The following is a 14,829-nucleotide window of genomic DNA, read 5'->3' on the forward strand; positions in this document are numbered from 1 at the left end:
GAACTGGAATCTTACTCTACCAGTGCCTATACATTGAATCCCATATTAACGGTCAAATATTACAAATATTATTACTTACTACTTATATTACATTCTCCGACAAATATATCAAACACTGATTTTAACAAAGTTTTCAATGTCTATTAAACTAAGATCATATGTTTTATTTAGATGCGTTTAATGTGGCGCTTATCAGTCTGGTTGGTATTAGTTTCAAGGACACTGTTCAGAATTTTAATTTATTGCAGATATATTGGAATGAGCTTTTAATTTAAGCTCGTTGATTTGGTAATATTTTGTCTGTTTGGTGCTTGCATTACACGCACGAACGTCATGGCTTGACTGAATCCAGCTTTGTGTAATTCGGGCGCAGCTTTGGACTCTGACCAAGGCTCAAAGTCAAAGGCATAACCTGGCAACTCCTGACAGTTGAAATAGCTATTGCCGTCGACTCGATGGCGTTCCATAAGATGTTCCCGCACGCGTTGAATGTTGTCCGAATTGCGACAGACAATGGCCGCCAGGCTGGTTTTATAAATCTCCGCCAATTGCGCTGAAACAAATTAAAGTTAAATGAGTATTCAAGTAAACTAATTAATTTATACCTTTGGTGAATCTTTGTGGACCCAGTTTGCGCTCATACCAATGAGAATCGCCCAGCTTGAGGCGTATAAACTGATCCGAGACCAGGCAGCTGAGCAGTGGCCCGAAGATGGCGCCCTGGAGCGGCGGCTCACTTAGTGCGCCCGTATAAACATCCACATCCTGTGGAGAGCTAAAGTCAAAGTGGTTAGCGCTGAGCACTGGCAAGCCTTACACCTACCTGTAGATTTGCCTAATCGATCCCAAGGTGGCATTATCTATGGCCAGTGCCATTTGCTGCCAGGTGTCCACGGGCGGCAGATGGCAATGGCGACGAAATACTGTATAGGCAGGTATGCCATGGTCACGTCCACGTTGTATGTTCAGCGAGACCAGGTCAAGGCCACAGAGAGGCAAATGATCCTCGGCGGTGCCTTCGAAAAGCTTCTGCGTTATTTCCAAAGAGAAAAAGCGATCCACACGCTGCACGGGCGTATTTGTAGCCGTCAAGAGCGCATGGTCAATGCCATGACGTGCCCACAGCGAGAACGGATTAAACAGCATCTTGTGCAGCTCGATTGCCTCGGGTGTGCTATTATCCCGCGATATATTAAATAATCCTGGCAGCAAGGTGTGCGCGAAACGGAAAGCGGCTGCGGAAAAGCAATTGGCAATGCTAGGATCCACTTGTGGATCGTAAGTATCAGCTGCATTTAGATTATCGCCAGCGGGCAGCAAGCCCTTTGCCTTTGTCAGATTACGACCCAACAGCACGGGCAGAAACTCGTTGTATGTAATGTGAGCCAGCTGAGCGCCAACAATTCTGCGTGCCTCCTGGTAGAGACGCTCATCATCCCACTCTGGATTCAACTCATGCAAGCCACGCGCCAAGTAGTTATGATGCCTGGCCCACAGCAGATGCATGGAGGTAAGCAGCAGATTCTCATTGGCACGATCATCGCCAGACTCGAAGCAATATTTGCCCTGACGCGTCATCTGCACGCGATTGCAGCCATCCTCCGCATTTGAGGATATGGGCAACAGCTCGCGTCCGTCGTCCGTTATATACATGCGCAGTGTGCCATTGATATAGGTGCGGAGCTGGCGCTGGCGCTGCTCCAGATTGCCGTAGACCACAGAAGCGTCTATAAAGGCCGTAGCCTGATTGAACTGCTGCCTGGGTCCGAATCTGCCCGTGGGCGCGGGCGCAGAGCGCACAAAATTCATGCATGTGAGGTTATACTGCTTGTAGTAGGGATCGTCGCGTAGTATGCGCACCGGAAAGCATTCCGGATGCTGCTCCAGAGTGCCTAGAGCACAGCAGTCAATCGAATCACCCTCCTGTGCAGTGGTCAGCGATGTGGCGGTTATGTCGTGATCCAAGAACTGCCCAAACACCGCCAGCATGACCGTAAAATTTGAGTCCGTCTCATAGCTGGAGCGATGTATGCTCAGCGATACTTGCCGCGCCGGCGGCAGCTTGCTGTGATGACTAGCTCTGGGAGCAGCGATGCCATCGGCATAATCCGGCGCCACCATGCGACGGTAGGGCACCATTGAGGCGCCATACGTTCTGGGATGTTCCCTATTGTTGCACACGCCTGTGCTGCGTCGATATTTTGCATTAAAGTCGCAGTTCAGGCGGGGCGTACCCTGATCCGATAGCACTATGGGTGGTCCCCTGCCTATGTTGCTGCGTCCCGGCTGCTTGCTGTAGTTGAATCGCTGTGCAATATCCAGCGTGGCATGATTCTCCACGTAGCCGCGACGAGCCAATTTGCGTGCCTCCGGATTGGTGTTGAGCGAACGATAGTGACGAAACTGTGGCGTGTTTACGGCGCTCGGCTGCAGGCCCTCCTCGAATATCTCACGATCTCCTAGAGCTTTAAGTCCTGCGCTCACAGCGCGTTTGCTCTCAGCCTGATCTAGCTTAGCGTGGTGCAGCGCCCAAGCCGCTACTGGCTCATCAGGCAGCGGTCGCTTGGTGGCCGCCAATGTTTCGCTTACTGTGGGCTGTGTTTCATTTGTGGCGAAGAAAAAGCTGGGACCGGCGCCCAAGTTATCAGCGTACCCACTGCCGCTGAGCCAGAGTGCCAGACATAAAGCGGCAATGACAATCACACTGTGTGAACAAAAGTGAAATTGATTGCGGTTAATCGCTTAAGCAGGCGGGCATATTCAATTACAAAACCACACTAGTTAACAAAAGTGTGTTAATGGGGGCAATTGCATATCTTAATATCAAAGGAGCGCCACACACGGCATTTAGGGAAAATAAATTAGTATATAGAGAGTTGGTGTCGGTTGTTGTCGGGAGTTGGTTACAATTTGTAAGAAGCTTTCTTGAGATTAAGTTAGCTTTAACCAATTAACTTTCATGGTCTTCTATCTAAATTTCTCACACTATTATATTGATTTAAAATAATTATTATTATCAATAATACCAAATATGGCTAATGTCAAGCAAACTTAATATTCTCTTGGATAATGCACTTTTTCATTCAATCAATCAAACTTTTGTTGCACAAGATAACTTTCCGAAACTGGGTCGATGATGATGGAATAACTTCCTTGCTTGGTAACTTACATAAAGGTCATGGCGATGCAGCATTGGAACTGCTTCATTTTGGAGCGACGCGCACGTGGTGAGACACCGCCAGGAAACACGTAGGTGGGCCCTTGAAAGGGCGGCAGCGCCACGTATCCCGAGCTGCTGGGTGCAGTGTTCAACGGTGTTGTTTCGTCCGACATGATCAAAACCAAACTGACGACCAACTGCAACTGCAGGCTGGCCTCACTTAGAGTTGTGCCAACACTTGGTGGGCTTCAGCGCGGCAGCTCGCCACACTTGAGATACTTTCGCTGGCAGCAGACAACGACAACAACAACAGTAACAGCCAACTGACAAAGCAACTTAGTTTATAATATTTTATAATGCCAGCGTTTGAGCAGTGCGGCCAACAAGACAGCCAACTGTTGGAGAGGAAAGCGACAAAAGACAAATGCACAGAGTAAAACTAAAAGTTAATTTTAATAAATGGCTTGGGCTAAGCATAATCTACTCCTCCATATCATCCGACGGCTTGAACAAATCGGCCACATACTCGTAGGCCAACCTCAGCAAATACTGAAATTCGTGCTGCTGCGGCAAATCTCCTAGCTCCATGCTGTCTAGAAAATCATCCATGGGCGGTAAAATGCTGTCCAATTCCTGACCCATTATCATCGAGATTTCAATAAGCTTGAAGAACATTAGCTTTTGTATATAATCGGTGGCATTGTTGGTATTATAGTCTGTCCAGTTGTCGCGACGTATAGCCGCACACCAGATCTTGTGACGCAGGTCATACGACTGCTCCACATACGCAAGCAGCTCCAAGGCCTTGCGAAAATCTAGTTCGGTGGCAGTGTCATTCTCCTCAGCAATATACAACTGCAAAAAGAAAAGCGTGTGTTAATAGGAAATTCTGAAGCGTCGCCAACAGTTTGACATACATTGATAATCTCCTCCACTTTGAGTACTTTCTGATCAGTTGCATCGAAGCCAAAGCTTTGCAATACATTGTGTCGTAAATGCGATTGGTATTCAATGATTCGAAGCTCGAAATTAATCTTTTCAATTTGTGCGCTTAGCTCCGAGTCAGCAGCCAAGGCGGCCAGCTTGGACAGCGAAAACATGGACTTCTTGCGTGCCACAAATTCCGTTTCGCATTGTGCCAACTCATAGAGCACCTTAGCAGCACGCTCAAAATCGCCGTTAAACATGAGCTGTATCCAACCCAGTGACGGATGATCGCGCATGAATTGCGCCAAAGCTGTCTGGTTCCCCTTGAACCGTTCAAACACCTCGCCATGCCGCTGCTGCCGCAAATGCCAATTGATCGCAAACTGTGAGAAATCATGCTCCTCAAACTTGCGCGTATATTCATCGAGCCGCTGCTTGTCCTCGGTTTCATCGCAGATCAACACCAGACTCTGAAAGTCCAGGTACTTCTCGGCCAACTTGGCTGCGCTCTCATACTGCTTATCCTTGACTGCAACCAAGATGAATTTTATTAATATCCTTGGCAAACTAATTGAAATACTTACTCAGCAGAGAAATAAGCTCACGTCGCTGTGCCTCAAACTGTTGCTGCAATACGGGAAACTTTTCCGTATCGCGCACGCTGTCCAGATAGCTCTTGCGTCCCTCCAGCACTATATCCATAAACTCCACAACTTGCTGATAGAGCACATGCTTAGGTTCCGATTCATTTACACATTGTGCGCCAAAGCGTAAAGTTGTTTCTATAAGACGCGACAGTGAATCATGTACGCCCGCCTGTCCTGATACCTCTGTCCACCGCATATTTTCACCCTCCTTGGTGTTCACTTTAAAATTGTTTGCATTTTGTTCACGATATTGAAGCACTTCACCGAGCGTATTGAGCACAATTATGTTAATATCGACTAGAACTTGCGATATAGAAGCTGTATAACGACTTTGATTCATCACACGATCCTCAGCCATATCCGCTAATGACTCAAAGACGCACTGAAACTTGCAGAGTTTGACGTAGAATATATCCAGTGCAGTCAGACTGCCATGCGGCTGTTCATCCCACTTTGAAACGCTCAATTCGATAGCTTCATCAATCAATCTTGGCATTTTGGCCTGCAAGCCGCGTAGTGCGATTGCGCCTACAATTTTTTCGCCAATATCAGCCAAAATATGGCTCGTTGGCTTGAGTACGTTGCTGCCACAGGGCACAGCATTCAACTGCAAGCAAAAGTAAAAGTCTTTTGTTAGATTTGTAAACCTCATTTGGCTTTTGTTTTAGCGTACCTTCTCCCAAATATTGCCGGAATGTAGAAAATCAATGAAATGCTGCAGAACAATACTTTTATCGCGCAGCTGATTGATAATTTGCATGGAGCGTGAGCTGCCTAAGGCAAAGCGATTGCCATCATAGTTCTCAATGGCTGATTGCCACCGGGGATCGGCAATGGGCAGATCCTCAGCCAAGTCCTCAGCTATGGTTATAACGATTCTAGGGCAGTGAAACAATGAGTATAATTCAAATAATTATTATAGTTGTAAGCTAATATATACCTGTCCAGTTTGTAAGCATCGGTGGGAGCGCCAGTTGGATCAGCTTCTGCCAGATTAATAAGCAGTTCGCCAATGAGTGAATTTGCATTGCCATTATTGCGCTTCATGCGGCACAAGAAAGCCGCCTTAAGCTGACCAACCTCATTATTCAACTCGGCATACACATCATCTGGGTCTAGCTCAAACAGCGGCAAATTATTACTGCTAACGCTCATGTTGCTCGGATCGGGCGCACTAAAGCTGGCATTTATTGAGAACGCTCCAAGCAAATCTGGCGTATTACAGTTGCTCAGATTCAACAAATCGGTGCTGTCAAAGTCGCCGGGTGTAACCGAAACCAGACCGTGTGTGCGACTAAAAAAGAGCGGCAGGTTTCTGCTAAAACCTGCACTCAATATGCGATCATCGTGCATATGAAATTCAATTTTTTCCGCCTCCATTTCGGCGGTGGGGGCAGCATTTGCAACAAGAAGCGGAAAAACAACCTTCGGTGTGTAAAGATACATGTGTGTAATGCCAATGAGTATGCGCACACTTAGACAATCGAGTTTGGTCTTGCTGCTGTAGAATTTGTTGAGTTTCATCGGCGTAAAGCATTCTAGCTGCATGCCCTCCAACTGGGAGGATGCCACCACTGTAAAATACAATTGTTAATGAGCGAGCTTTAGCGCATTTTTAGATCAAAAGCTTACCGATAGCATAATGCATTTGAGGCGTATGGGCGGGATTTACTGCACCCACTAGTATATAAAAGAGTCTATTGACTATATGAAAGTCTAGAAAATGCATTTCCAATTCTATATTAGCGTTAGTCATGCGCACATTCCAAAATTTCATCAACAACAGATCTTGCATTTTCCGCATCAGTTCTGTGTCCTCATAAATCAACTGCTCCGTATTGCCTTTGTTAGTGAGACGCCAGCGTTGTATGGAACGATCCGAGAGCACGGCAACTGTAGTTTCACCATTACTCGTATTACGCTCGCAGCACATGCCTATCAAGGTCTTAGGAATGCAAAAATCAAATTAAATTAATGTCCAAGCAAAGTACTAAAAAGAAACTTACCTGATCCCTGTCACCGCCACTATTCATGCCAATCAACATTGAAGCAAACTTCTTGCCAAAGCCACCCAAGAGTCCCGAGGCAGGCTTTATGGTTTTGTGATGCAGCGTGTAACGTCCATTGGTTAGGCCAACGCGCAAGAACACCAAAGTGCAGGTGGAGGTAACAGCAAGGTAACCATTTTGTTCCGGCAGATTGAGCAGTTGCACAAATTCCTGACCCGTTAATATTGACAAATCTACAGTGTTGCTGTCATGGGATATTGAGGCCCAGTAACGCACGTCGCCCGTGGCCGATACAGCAATGCACGATGCCATTTGTTGGCCTTCTGTCTGGAATACGCTTACTAATTCGCTTTTGTGTCCAATATCGCTGTAGGGCAGCGTTAACTCACGACATTGAACCGATGCACCCCCACGTCTTAGATGCTTACTTGACATGCGAGGTGGTGATGCTGTTTTACCAGATTGGGACGTCTCTTTGTACTGCCAAATGAGCAGCCGGCGACCTTGCACAACCTACAAAGCAATGTATGTTAAACGAGACTCTACCTAAAAATGTTTTTGTCTTTGGTTACCCAGGCCCAGCCATTCTGTGCAATCTTAGCAGAAACTGTGTTAGCCGCCTGACCGGGGAATGTCAAGGCTTCGTTTACGGCTACGGGCAGCGCTTGTCCAAAGATCTCGACTACATTATAATCTGATCTAATGCCAGGAATGGACTGGGTAGTAGAACGTGCTGACAGACTAAGGCGACTGAAAAGCACAAAACATAGCGTATGATTATTGCAAATCCAGCGCTGATGACAAATTTAACTTACCTATTGCTTAGTGCCGTCTTTTTTAATGCTCCCGGCAGCGGAGAATTGCCGTTGCCGCCAAAAAAAGATTTGCGTGTATTGTCAATTGTTGTGGCAGGCATGCTTACCCTCCGCATGCTTGGCGAAGACTCGCGTGAAAATCCATATAATTGTTTTTGCATTTTACGTCCGTTTTAATATAATAGAATTACACAATTGACAGTAAAAAATGTATAAACAAAAAAACAACCATGCAATTAACAAAAACTCGCCGGCACAAGCTGCTTTGCCTTCTTGCTAGTACCCGTTACTCAGTCGCGCGTACCGAGTAACATAATAACAGCTGATAACATGTGGTGGCTTGTCGAAAAATCAAATCGCTTTTTTCGCCTCATATCATTTTTTGAGGACTAGCTGTTTTGGGAATTGCAAAATGTGAGAACTTTCAATTAAAAATATATATTCAATGCAAAATTAATTAATATTTTAGATGTCTTTCAGCTTTTTATTCGTTATACTACCCAGCTGTTCTTGTGACATATACAGTAAGTTGGCATCCCTGAATAACGCTGTTAACATAATAACAGTGGTTTACAAGCTTATAAAATGAACAGGGCGAAAAGGTTGTAAACAATTAAAAATAATTAATTACAATGGCCACCTGGACTCAAAATGTACCCACAGGTGTTACGAAACGACGTCGTTGGAATTTAGAAGGTAAAACAATGCTGGGCAGCTGTGAAAATATGTGTTTACTAGACATTTTATTTCTCACAGATCGCGCCTCGCTGAACAAACTGAAGGAACATATTGCCGAAGAGGGTTGTCCACAGGTGCAATATGACTTGGGTAAAAAACTGCTGGAAAATGCTATAGGTAGTTAGTTGCTTGAAAAATAAATAATAATCTAGCTTTCATGACATATGATGACAAATGTAAATCTTATAGAACCGAATGTGGCTAACGAAAGCCAAAAGGCCGTGCATTGGTTGGTCTCTGCCGCACAACAGGGACACGAGGATGCAGTGCAGCTTCTGCGTAAGTGTTACAACGATGGCAATGGCATAACGATCGATAACGCGGACGAAGTACGTCGCTGTCTAGCCATGACTCCTGGTGAGCGTGCAGCGCGCAAAGCTGCACGTGAACTTTTCGCCTGCCTGTCCAATGGCAACGAGCACATAACACCGAAGCAGTTAGAACGCAAGATGCGACGTATTTACAATTTGCAACGCAAGCGAAGGCGCCGTGGGGTTAGCACTGACGACGCATCATCTTCAAACACAGATGAAGAGAGCAGCGAATGGGAGCGTGAGCCATTGGAGGATCCAGCTACCATTGGGCGCACCAATGTGGAAAGGCGTCGTTTCATAACCGAAGCCAATTTAGTCTCGGCTGCCTCAAACTATAGCGCTGGGCGCATGCCCTCGGTGAACGAAGCGCTAACCCTATCAGTGCCACATCCACACAGCTTGGATCATGTGCCTTGCTTCTATCGGCTAATATTCCATCCGCTGGTGTTCTTCACTTTGCTCTACCACCGCTTCATCAATGTTGTGGCAGCGCTACCATCTATGCTGCCGCTGAGCGTACGGTGTTGTCTGCTCATGGTGATCTCCTGGGGTAGCATTGCCGGTGACAGAGAGCGCTATATGTTGCCCTTGGTTAGCTACTATCTAAGTCTAGGCGTTATGCTTTGGGCCACATGCAAGATGCTGAAGACAAAGCAACAATTTGTGGACTTTCGCATCTGGTCGGGATTATTTCTCAGCTACGGCGACCACAACATTGAGGCTGACATATCTGAGCAACGTTTTCTACGCAACAATATGAAGCCATATCTGTTCTTCTTCTGCGCCTTCATTTGTAATCTCATTGTGTATCCACTGGTCACAGATGCCTGGCTGCCACACTCGGAGCTTACGATCATCTCAGGTGCCTGCACATTTGTGACCCTGGCAATGTTTATGTATGCCTCATCACAGCTCCTGCCCGACTGGCTGGTCATTGTGTCCTTTGCCGTCAATGTGCTGGCCAAGTATCCCTATGAGCTGGACGAAGTAGTTTCCACCTATTGGCGTTTTCTGGACCTGCGCGTGCCCACCTTTTCCTCCTTTGTCATTGGCAATGGCATTGAGTTTTGTCTGAACTGCCGCACTGCTCTCTACTTACTCATACCAGTGCTTCTCGTGCTGCTGGCCAAACGCGCACGCTGGCATGGCGTCTACACTTATCTAATACCCCACTGCGTCACTCTCAGTTGGCTTCAAGTTTGCATTGTGACGTCCCAAAGTGCCACAGTATTTGGCGCCATGCGCGCTGCATTGGGCTTAGCAGGCTTAGTACTATTTTTACCGCTTTTTGGCATAGTGGCATTACTGGTGCCGGTTTTTGTGGCCATTGATAGCCTGGGATTGTCCAGTGAACACCTTCGCTGGGGTACCACAGCTATTGCTTGCAGCTTTGTGCTGCTGCTGTCCTGTGCGCTGGCACTCAATCGGGCCACGCAAAAGTATATAACCATTTTACAGGTAAGTAGTAGAACTTTATTAATTAAGAATACCAGTTAAATCTCGTTCTCCCTCTTTGCCAGCTGCTTATTGGATTGATCACAGTCTGCGTTTTGGTTTTCCCCTATATGACGTCCAGTTTTAAGGATACGCCACGCTTTCATGCCATGCCCAGCATAGACAGCACTCCAAGCGTCAGTAATCAATCTCCAACTGGCTCTTTGCAATGGCAACGTTTCTATGAGCTTTGCTTGCAGCCTGTAACGGAGCAGCCCAATAAAATTAAAGCCCAGCTGCGCTGCTCTCACCTAAATGGAGTGCACGTAGCCTGGCAAGGAAAAGTTACCTACGTGCAAATTTCAAGCGTCTCCAATAGGCTGGAGCACATCATAGCAAACTATTTTCCCAACTGGTTGGGTAAATTGCTGCGTTGCGTGCACGGTGAAAGAATTGCACAACATTTTCAATGCGGTGCTGAAGAGGATGAGCATTGTGTTGAGTGGCTCCGCACGCTAAAGACGCTGGGTGGGCACACAGAATCCTGCACTCTACAAAACTGGAATCGCTATGAGTATGAGCTGCTCGTGCAGTTACCAGCCGGCGGGAATCTACTAAGAGGCTCTACTACTTCAAACGTTGTGATACGCGCTCAGCATGACTTTGGCAACTTTACGCAGCGTCTGCAGCAAGGAGATCGCATCCTGTTCTATGGCATATTACAGAGCTCGAATCGGATACGGGAGCAACATGCGCCTGAAGTGCAACTGAAGACCATCGAGTGTTTGCACTGTCAATCTCCAGAGCTGGGTAGCGTAAGTATTCAACGAACTGTGCTCAGCTCTCCGGTGGATGCACGTCTGCAGGATCTCATGAGAGGCATTAAGTATCTGTTGAATGCATTACTGAGCCCGCTCATCACATTTAAATAGTTACCCATCTGATATTAATATACAAATAATTTAGCTTAGCTCTATTGAACAAATATGGAAAATGAATCCTACGTTATTGTTAAATTGCATTGGTTTTTATTATTATTCAAAGGGGACACTGCAGAATTGAGTGCTATCCATAAATTAAGGGTAGAACTATCGCCAACAATAAGCAAAATAATATATAATAATATATAAATAATATAATATTTGTCAATGGTGCAGGTCTTAATTGTTTTCAAAATGATGGCGGGATCCTATCGATAGCTCATAATTGTAGTCGATACTGAGAATTAAAAACAATTACTCGATACTCGATGTTATTGCAGCTGTATAGTAGATAATACTCGCCAATTTGGAAATTAGAATTTAAAAAAAATCACATTAAAAGTATATAAGTGCTGTTGCTAGCGATTGTCGGAGCAAATTAGAAAAGCTGGTCGACAAGTGCGCGTGTCGCCCCATTGAGCTAGCAAACACATTTATCACCCAGAGTAGTAAAACTATCTAAAACCCCAAAGCGATGATACCCTCAATAACGAAGAACTACCAGAACGTGGTAATCAGCACTGGCAACATAATAAACAACGAGGTGGGACAACGCAAATCCAACGAGGAGCTCTACGATGGCCTCAAAATAACGTTGCACAGTGACCCGAATGCAGAGCGCGTGGTTGTCGATATAGATGAGCTGCATGGACGTGTGCTATGCGCCACACAGGAGCTCAACAACAAGCTGACGGAGAATGGTCGCAATGAGATTAGTATTGGTGCTAAAATATTCCTCAACAAGAGCTCCAAGGAGTGCGTGCAGCAAGCTGTCGATGCACTACTTAATATACTCAACGTAACACATGTTGACAACGTTGTGCTCGCCTACCATCCCAACGCTAGTGCGAGCGTTGCCAGCGCAACATCAGCGGCCACAACACCAATAAAAACACCCTGCTCTGAAAGTCCTAGTGGCAGCAGCGGCAACAGCGGCACAAGCACCATCAGCTGGGGCAAACTTAACGGCGAGAAGGGCTTAGCCGAACTGAAGCTGCTCTACAAAACTCTGGAGGGCTATGCGGCAAAGCACCAGATCAATCAGTTAGGCGTAGCCGATCTGGATGCCACAACGTTGGAGGCGCTATACAAGTCAGCAAAAGTGCCACCCACAATTGCGCAGGTAAACCTAAGCAATTGCTGTGTGGTGCCAACTGATTTGCAGGAGTTCTGCCGGGACCACGAGTTGGTGTTGAACACGCACAGTGATCCCGAGCTGTTGCTGCCTGAGGAGCAGTTCGCTGGCCTGGCGCCTGGCTATAAAATTGATTGGTCTCTACGCTACCAAGTCCACGTGCGCTGCCGTGGCGTGCTAACCGCCAAGGGCTACATAGTGGGAGCCTCCAAGCCGGTAGGACTGGCCAAAAATTGAGCAAACACACACACGTGTGTGTTTTTTTTTTTAATGGCATACCCGTAGTTCAAAGCTAAGGTGAATTTTATAGTATGTACGTGCATACTCAGTATGTGTATGTATGTATGCCTGCCTGTTTGTATGTATGTATGTAGAACTGTACTTATTTGTTTGTTATACAAAACCGAGATGAGAGCGGCAAAGGCGCAACATTGGACGCGTGTACTCTTCAATTGATTTGATTGTGAATAGTTAACTGAATTTTTGAATATAAAATCGTTATGAAACGACAGAATTGTCAATTGTTTTAATTATACTTAGTGTAAAGCCACAAAAAAAAAACCCTGGAATGTGTGTACAGCCCAAGCTGCTAACCGGTTTATGAAGCTCTTGCTCATAAATCAAGTATACGTACGTATGTTTGATATTTATAAACATACGTTCAAACGTTCAATTTTGTAACATGTAATTTTATGCGGAAACAAGCTTGGTCTTAAAGCTTGACTCAGTGCTTCTGTCAATAATTCGGACGAGTACGAGTCTAGCTCGCTGTCTGGCGGAAATCTCGCGGCTAAGCTGTAAAAAGAAAAAAAAGCAGCTTGTCATTAAATTAAATTAATGGTTCCCATAATACAGAAATACTTATATTTCTCAAGCTGATTGTATAAATTCATTCATATGTATGCAACAAGCACTCGACTAACACCATTTGACGGATTTAAATATACCTAATCTTTAATATATAGTCGCAGATTGCGCTCATATCAGTGGAAACTAAAATGCAGCTGCGTGAATTCTTAAATATCAGTGTGAATCATTAGCTAGGCGTACTTGAACTTGCTTGTAGCGCATTCCAATAGTCGCATAGACTGGCACGACTGGACAAAAGCCCTTGCTTTTTGTATAATTCAGACACATAGACTATGTATGACTATGTCGTTTAATTTGTAATTAAGCGCAATTGATGTCGTCATCAGCCCAATGAGCAACTTGGTTCAACAGGGCGTAGCACGCAAAGAGAGAGAGAGAGAGAGAGAGAGAGAGAGCAAAAGAGAGTGGAAGTTGATAAATTAAATAAATTTATTGCTTGAAACATATTGCTTAAAACAATAAACTATAATTGTAAAAACACTAACTGTGCGCTTATAATTGTTGCTGCTCTACCGTGACTTGCATTTTGGTTCCTTTCAGAGCAAGCGAGAGGGCAAGCTGCTAGCTGAGGTGCGAATGAATAAGACAAACTCATTAGTTTGTTTTTGTTATCTAGAGTTCTGGTTCTGGGGCCATGTGATGTGACATGGGGAAGGCACCTACAAACTTGAATAATCAAGTGTTTTTAAATACTATATGCAGTTATTTCGTCACAGGAATGACGCACGATGACAAGTGAGAAATTTCCCATCGAAATCGTTTCAGAGGGGGACCAGCAATTTGCATTAAGGCATAGTTTTAAAATACTATGGGCTTATCAGTCGATTGTGATATGATAGAAAGACCTCGAAGCTTATTTTGTTATCAGTTATATGATGTGATTATTAACGGTAACTTGAGAAATCGCATAAAGCATATTGCATTGTTCAATAGAAGATTAACCAGCTGGTAACTACCGGAGCGTAAACATTTAAAGTACCCAGAATATACTATATACATAGTTATTTATATGCACAAGGTCTGTTTTATATTTATAAAACGTTACTACTACAAAAATAGAACTGCAATGCAAACAAAATTATATGGGTAACTGACGCATTATATTTCAAAATAGTGTTACGACTTATTTATTTATTTTTGCATTGCTTCCCACTGTACTCCTCAAACATTTTGTGTGTAAATATATATTGAACGATTCACTTAAGGAAATAATTCGCAAGTACTTACGAATATAACCACTCAATAAAGAATTTTTGTTACTCACTGATAAGGTAGAGTGCATGTTGTTTTAGATTTATGATTAATTAAGGTAGCATGCATGATTTTTATACACGTTATCAAATAAATAATATAAAAATAGTGTGCATGGGAATGATTAGGATTACATTTTTAAGTTTTTTAATATCAGCAACAAGCTATGCCTCTTCGAGATTGAAAAACAAATTAATTTCTTGGCTAGACTTTGGCTTGTCTAACCATCTCGATTTCTAAAGATTTAAAAGACTCTATTTAAGAACAAAGCTGAAAGATCAAAATTGTAAGCTAATCATATCAAAATGATTATTATTTACCATTGTTAGCTGTGACATTTGAAGTCGCACAATGTTAATTTGTAGTTGTGAAGACGTCCAGTCATTCATTATATGTAGAAAATTGAACAATAAAACGAAATAAGTTACAGATATTGGATGTGACACCATAACATTTGTTTAGTCTTTATTTAAATAATTGAATAGTTATTCATTTTACAATGCGCTGTACTTAAAATTCGTTCTACGATATTTCTTCACAACTAAGTAA

At 44.3% G+C, this 14,829-nt stretch overlaps 4 protein-coding genes across 5 annotated transcripts; 2 read left to right on the forward strand and 2 right to left on the reverse strand.

Annotated features, from left to right (window-relative positions):
* Window positions 1–177: 177 nt before the first annotated feature.
* Window positions 178–3,333, reverse strand: LOC108602176 (chorion peroxidase). Its single transcript, XM_017990213.1, has 4 exons — window positions 3,170–3,333; window positions 824–2,704; window positions 606–775; window positions 178–553 (listed from the first exon to the last, which is right to left on the reverse strand). Exons 1-4 carry the CDS (start codon window positions 3,331–3,333, stop codon window positions 267–269), a joined length of 2,502 nt encoding a protein of 833 aa, XP_017845702.1. The 3' UTR covers window positions 178–266.
* Window positions 3,334–3,594: 261 nt separating this feature from the next.
* On the reverse strand, window positions 3,595–7,735 carry LOC108604087 (nuclear pore complex protein Nup133). The gene is made up of 9 exons (XM_017993364.1): window positions 7,559–7,735; window positions 7,316–7,493; window positions 6,741–7,256; window positions 6,367–6,679; window positions 5,675–6,308; window positions 5,408–5,612; window positions 4,672–5,341; window positions 4,078–4,616; window positions 3,595–4,015 (listed from the first exon to the last, which is right to left on the reverse strand). The coding sequence occupies exons 1-9, from the start codon at window positions 7,717–7,719 to the stop codon at window positions 3,641–3,643; spliced, it is 3,591 nt and encodes a 1,196-aa protein (XP_017848853.1). The 5' UTR covers window positions 7,720–7,735; the 3' UTR covers window positions 3,595–3,640.
* A 150-nt stretch (window positions 7,736–7,885) lies between these two features.
* LOC108604088 (wolframin) lies at window positions 7,886–11,043 on the forward strand. Of its 2 annotated transcripts, none has more exons than XM_017993367.1 (5): window positions 7,886–7,972; window positions 8,039–8,254; window positions 8,315–8,413; window positions 8,486–10,068; window positions 10,131–11,043. In XM_017993367.1, the coding sequence occupies exons 2-5, from the start codon at window positions 8,191–8,193 to the stop codon at window positions 10,974–10,976; spliced, it is 2,592 nt and encodes an 863-aa protein (XP_017848856.1). In that variant the 5' UTR covers window positions 7,886–7,972; window positions 8,039–8,190; the 3' UTR covers window positions 10,977–11,043. The 2 variants fall into 2 exon arrangements, with proteins under 2 accessions (XP_017848856.1, XP_017848854.1); XM_017993365.1 differs by having other exon boundaries at window positions 7,920–7,972; window positions 8,028–8,254.
* Window positions 11,044–11,389: 346 nt separating this feature from the next.
* On the forward strand, window positions 11,390–12,667 carry LOC108602099 (glutamate--cysteine ligase regulatory subunit). The gene has a single exon (XM_017990123.1). The coding sequence runs from the start codon at window positions 11,500–11,502 to the stop codon at window positions 12,394–12,396; it is 897 nt and encodes a 298-aa protein (XP_017845612.1). The 5' UTR covers window positions 11,390–11,499; the 3' UTR covers window positions 12,397–12,667.
* The last annotated feature ends 2,162 nt before the right edge of the window (window positions 12,668–14,829 follow it).

Source organism: Drosophila busckii, chromosome 3R (assembly GCF_011750605.1).
Source record: "Drosophila busckii strain San Diego stock center, stock number 13000-0081.31 chromosome 3R, ASM1175060v1, whole genome shotgun sequence".
NCBI classification, from domain to species: domain Eukaryota; kingdom Metazoa; phylum Arthropoda; class Insecta; order Diptera; family Drosophilidae; genus Drosophila; species Drosophila busckii.

Excerpts from the sequence above, each read along its gene's own strand:
- LOC108604087 (XM_017993364.1), bottom strand. The coding sequence starts at position 7,719 with ATGCAAAAACAATTATATGGATTTTCACGCGAGTCTTCGCCAAGCATG. Across the intron at positions 7,494-7,558 it reads AAGACGGCACTAAGCAATAG|TCGCCTTAGTCTGTCAGCAC; the intron begins GTAAGTTAAATT and ends TGTGCTTTTCAG. Across the intron at positions 5,342-5,407 it reads CCGGCAATATTTGGGAGAAG|TTGAATGCTGTGCCCTGTGG; the intron begins GTACGCTAAAAC and ends TTTTGCTTGCAG.
- LOC108604088 (XM_017993367.1), top strand. The coding sequence starts at position 8,191 with ATGGCCACCTGGACTCAAAATGTACCCACAGGTGTTACGAAACGACGT. Across the intron at positions 8,255-8,314 it reads ACGTCGTTGGAATTTAGAAG|ATCGCGCCTCGCTGAACAAA; the intron begins GTAAAACAATGC and ends TATTTCTCACAG. Across the intron at positions 10,069-10,130 it reads AGTATATAACCATTTTACAG|CTGCTTATTGGATTGATCAC; the intron begins GTAAGTAGTAGA and ends CCTCTTTGCCAG.
- LOC108602176 (XM_017990213.1), bottom strand. The coding sequence starts at position 3,333 with ATGTCGGACGAAACAACACCGTTGAACACTGCACCCAGCAGCTCGGGA. Across the intron at positions 776-823 it reads TCGATTAGGCAAATCTACAG|CTCTCCACAGGATGTGGATG; the intron begins GTAGGTGTAAGG and ends CTTTGACTTTAG. Across the intron at positions 554-605 it reads TCCACAAAGATTCACCAAAG|CGCAATTGGCGGAGATTTAT; the intron begins GTATAAATTAAT and ends AATTTGTTTCAG.
- LOC108602099 (XM_017990123.1), top strand. The coding sequence starts at position 11,500 with ATGATACCCTCAATAACGAAGAACTACCAGAACGTGGTAATCAGCACT.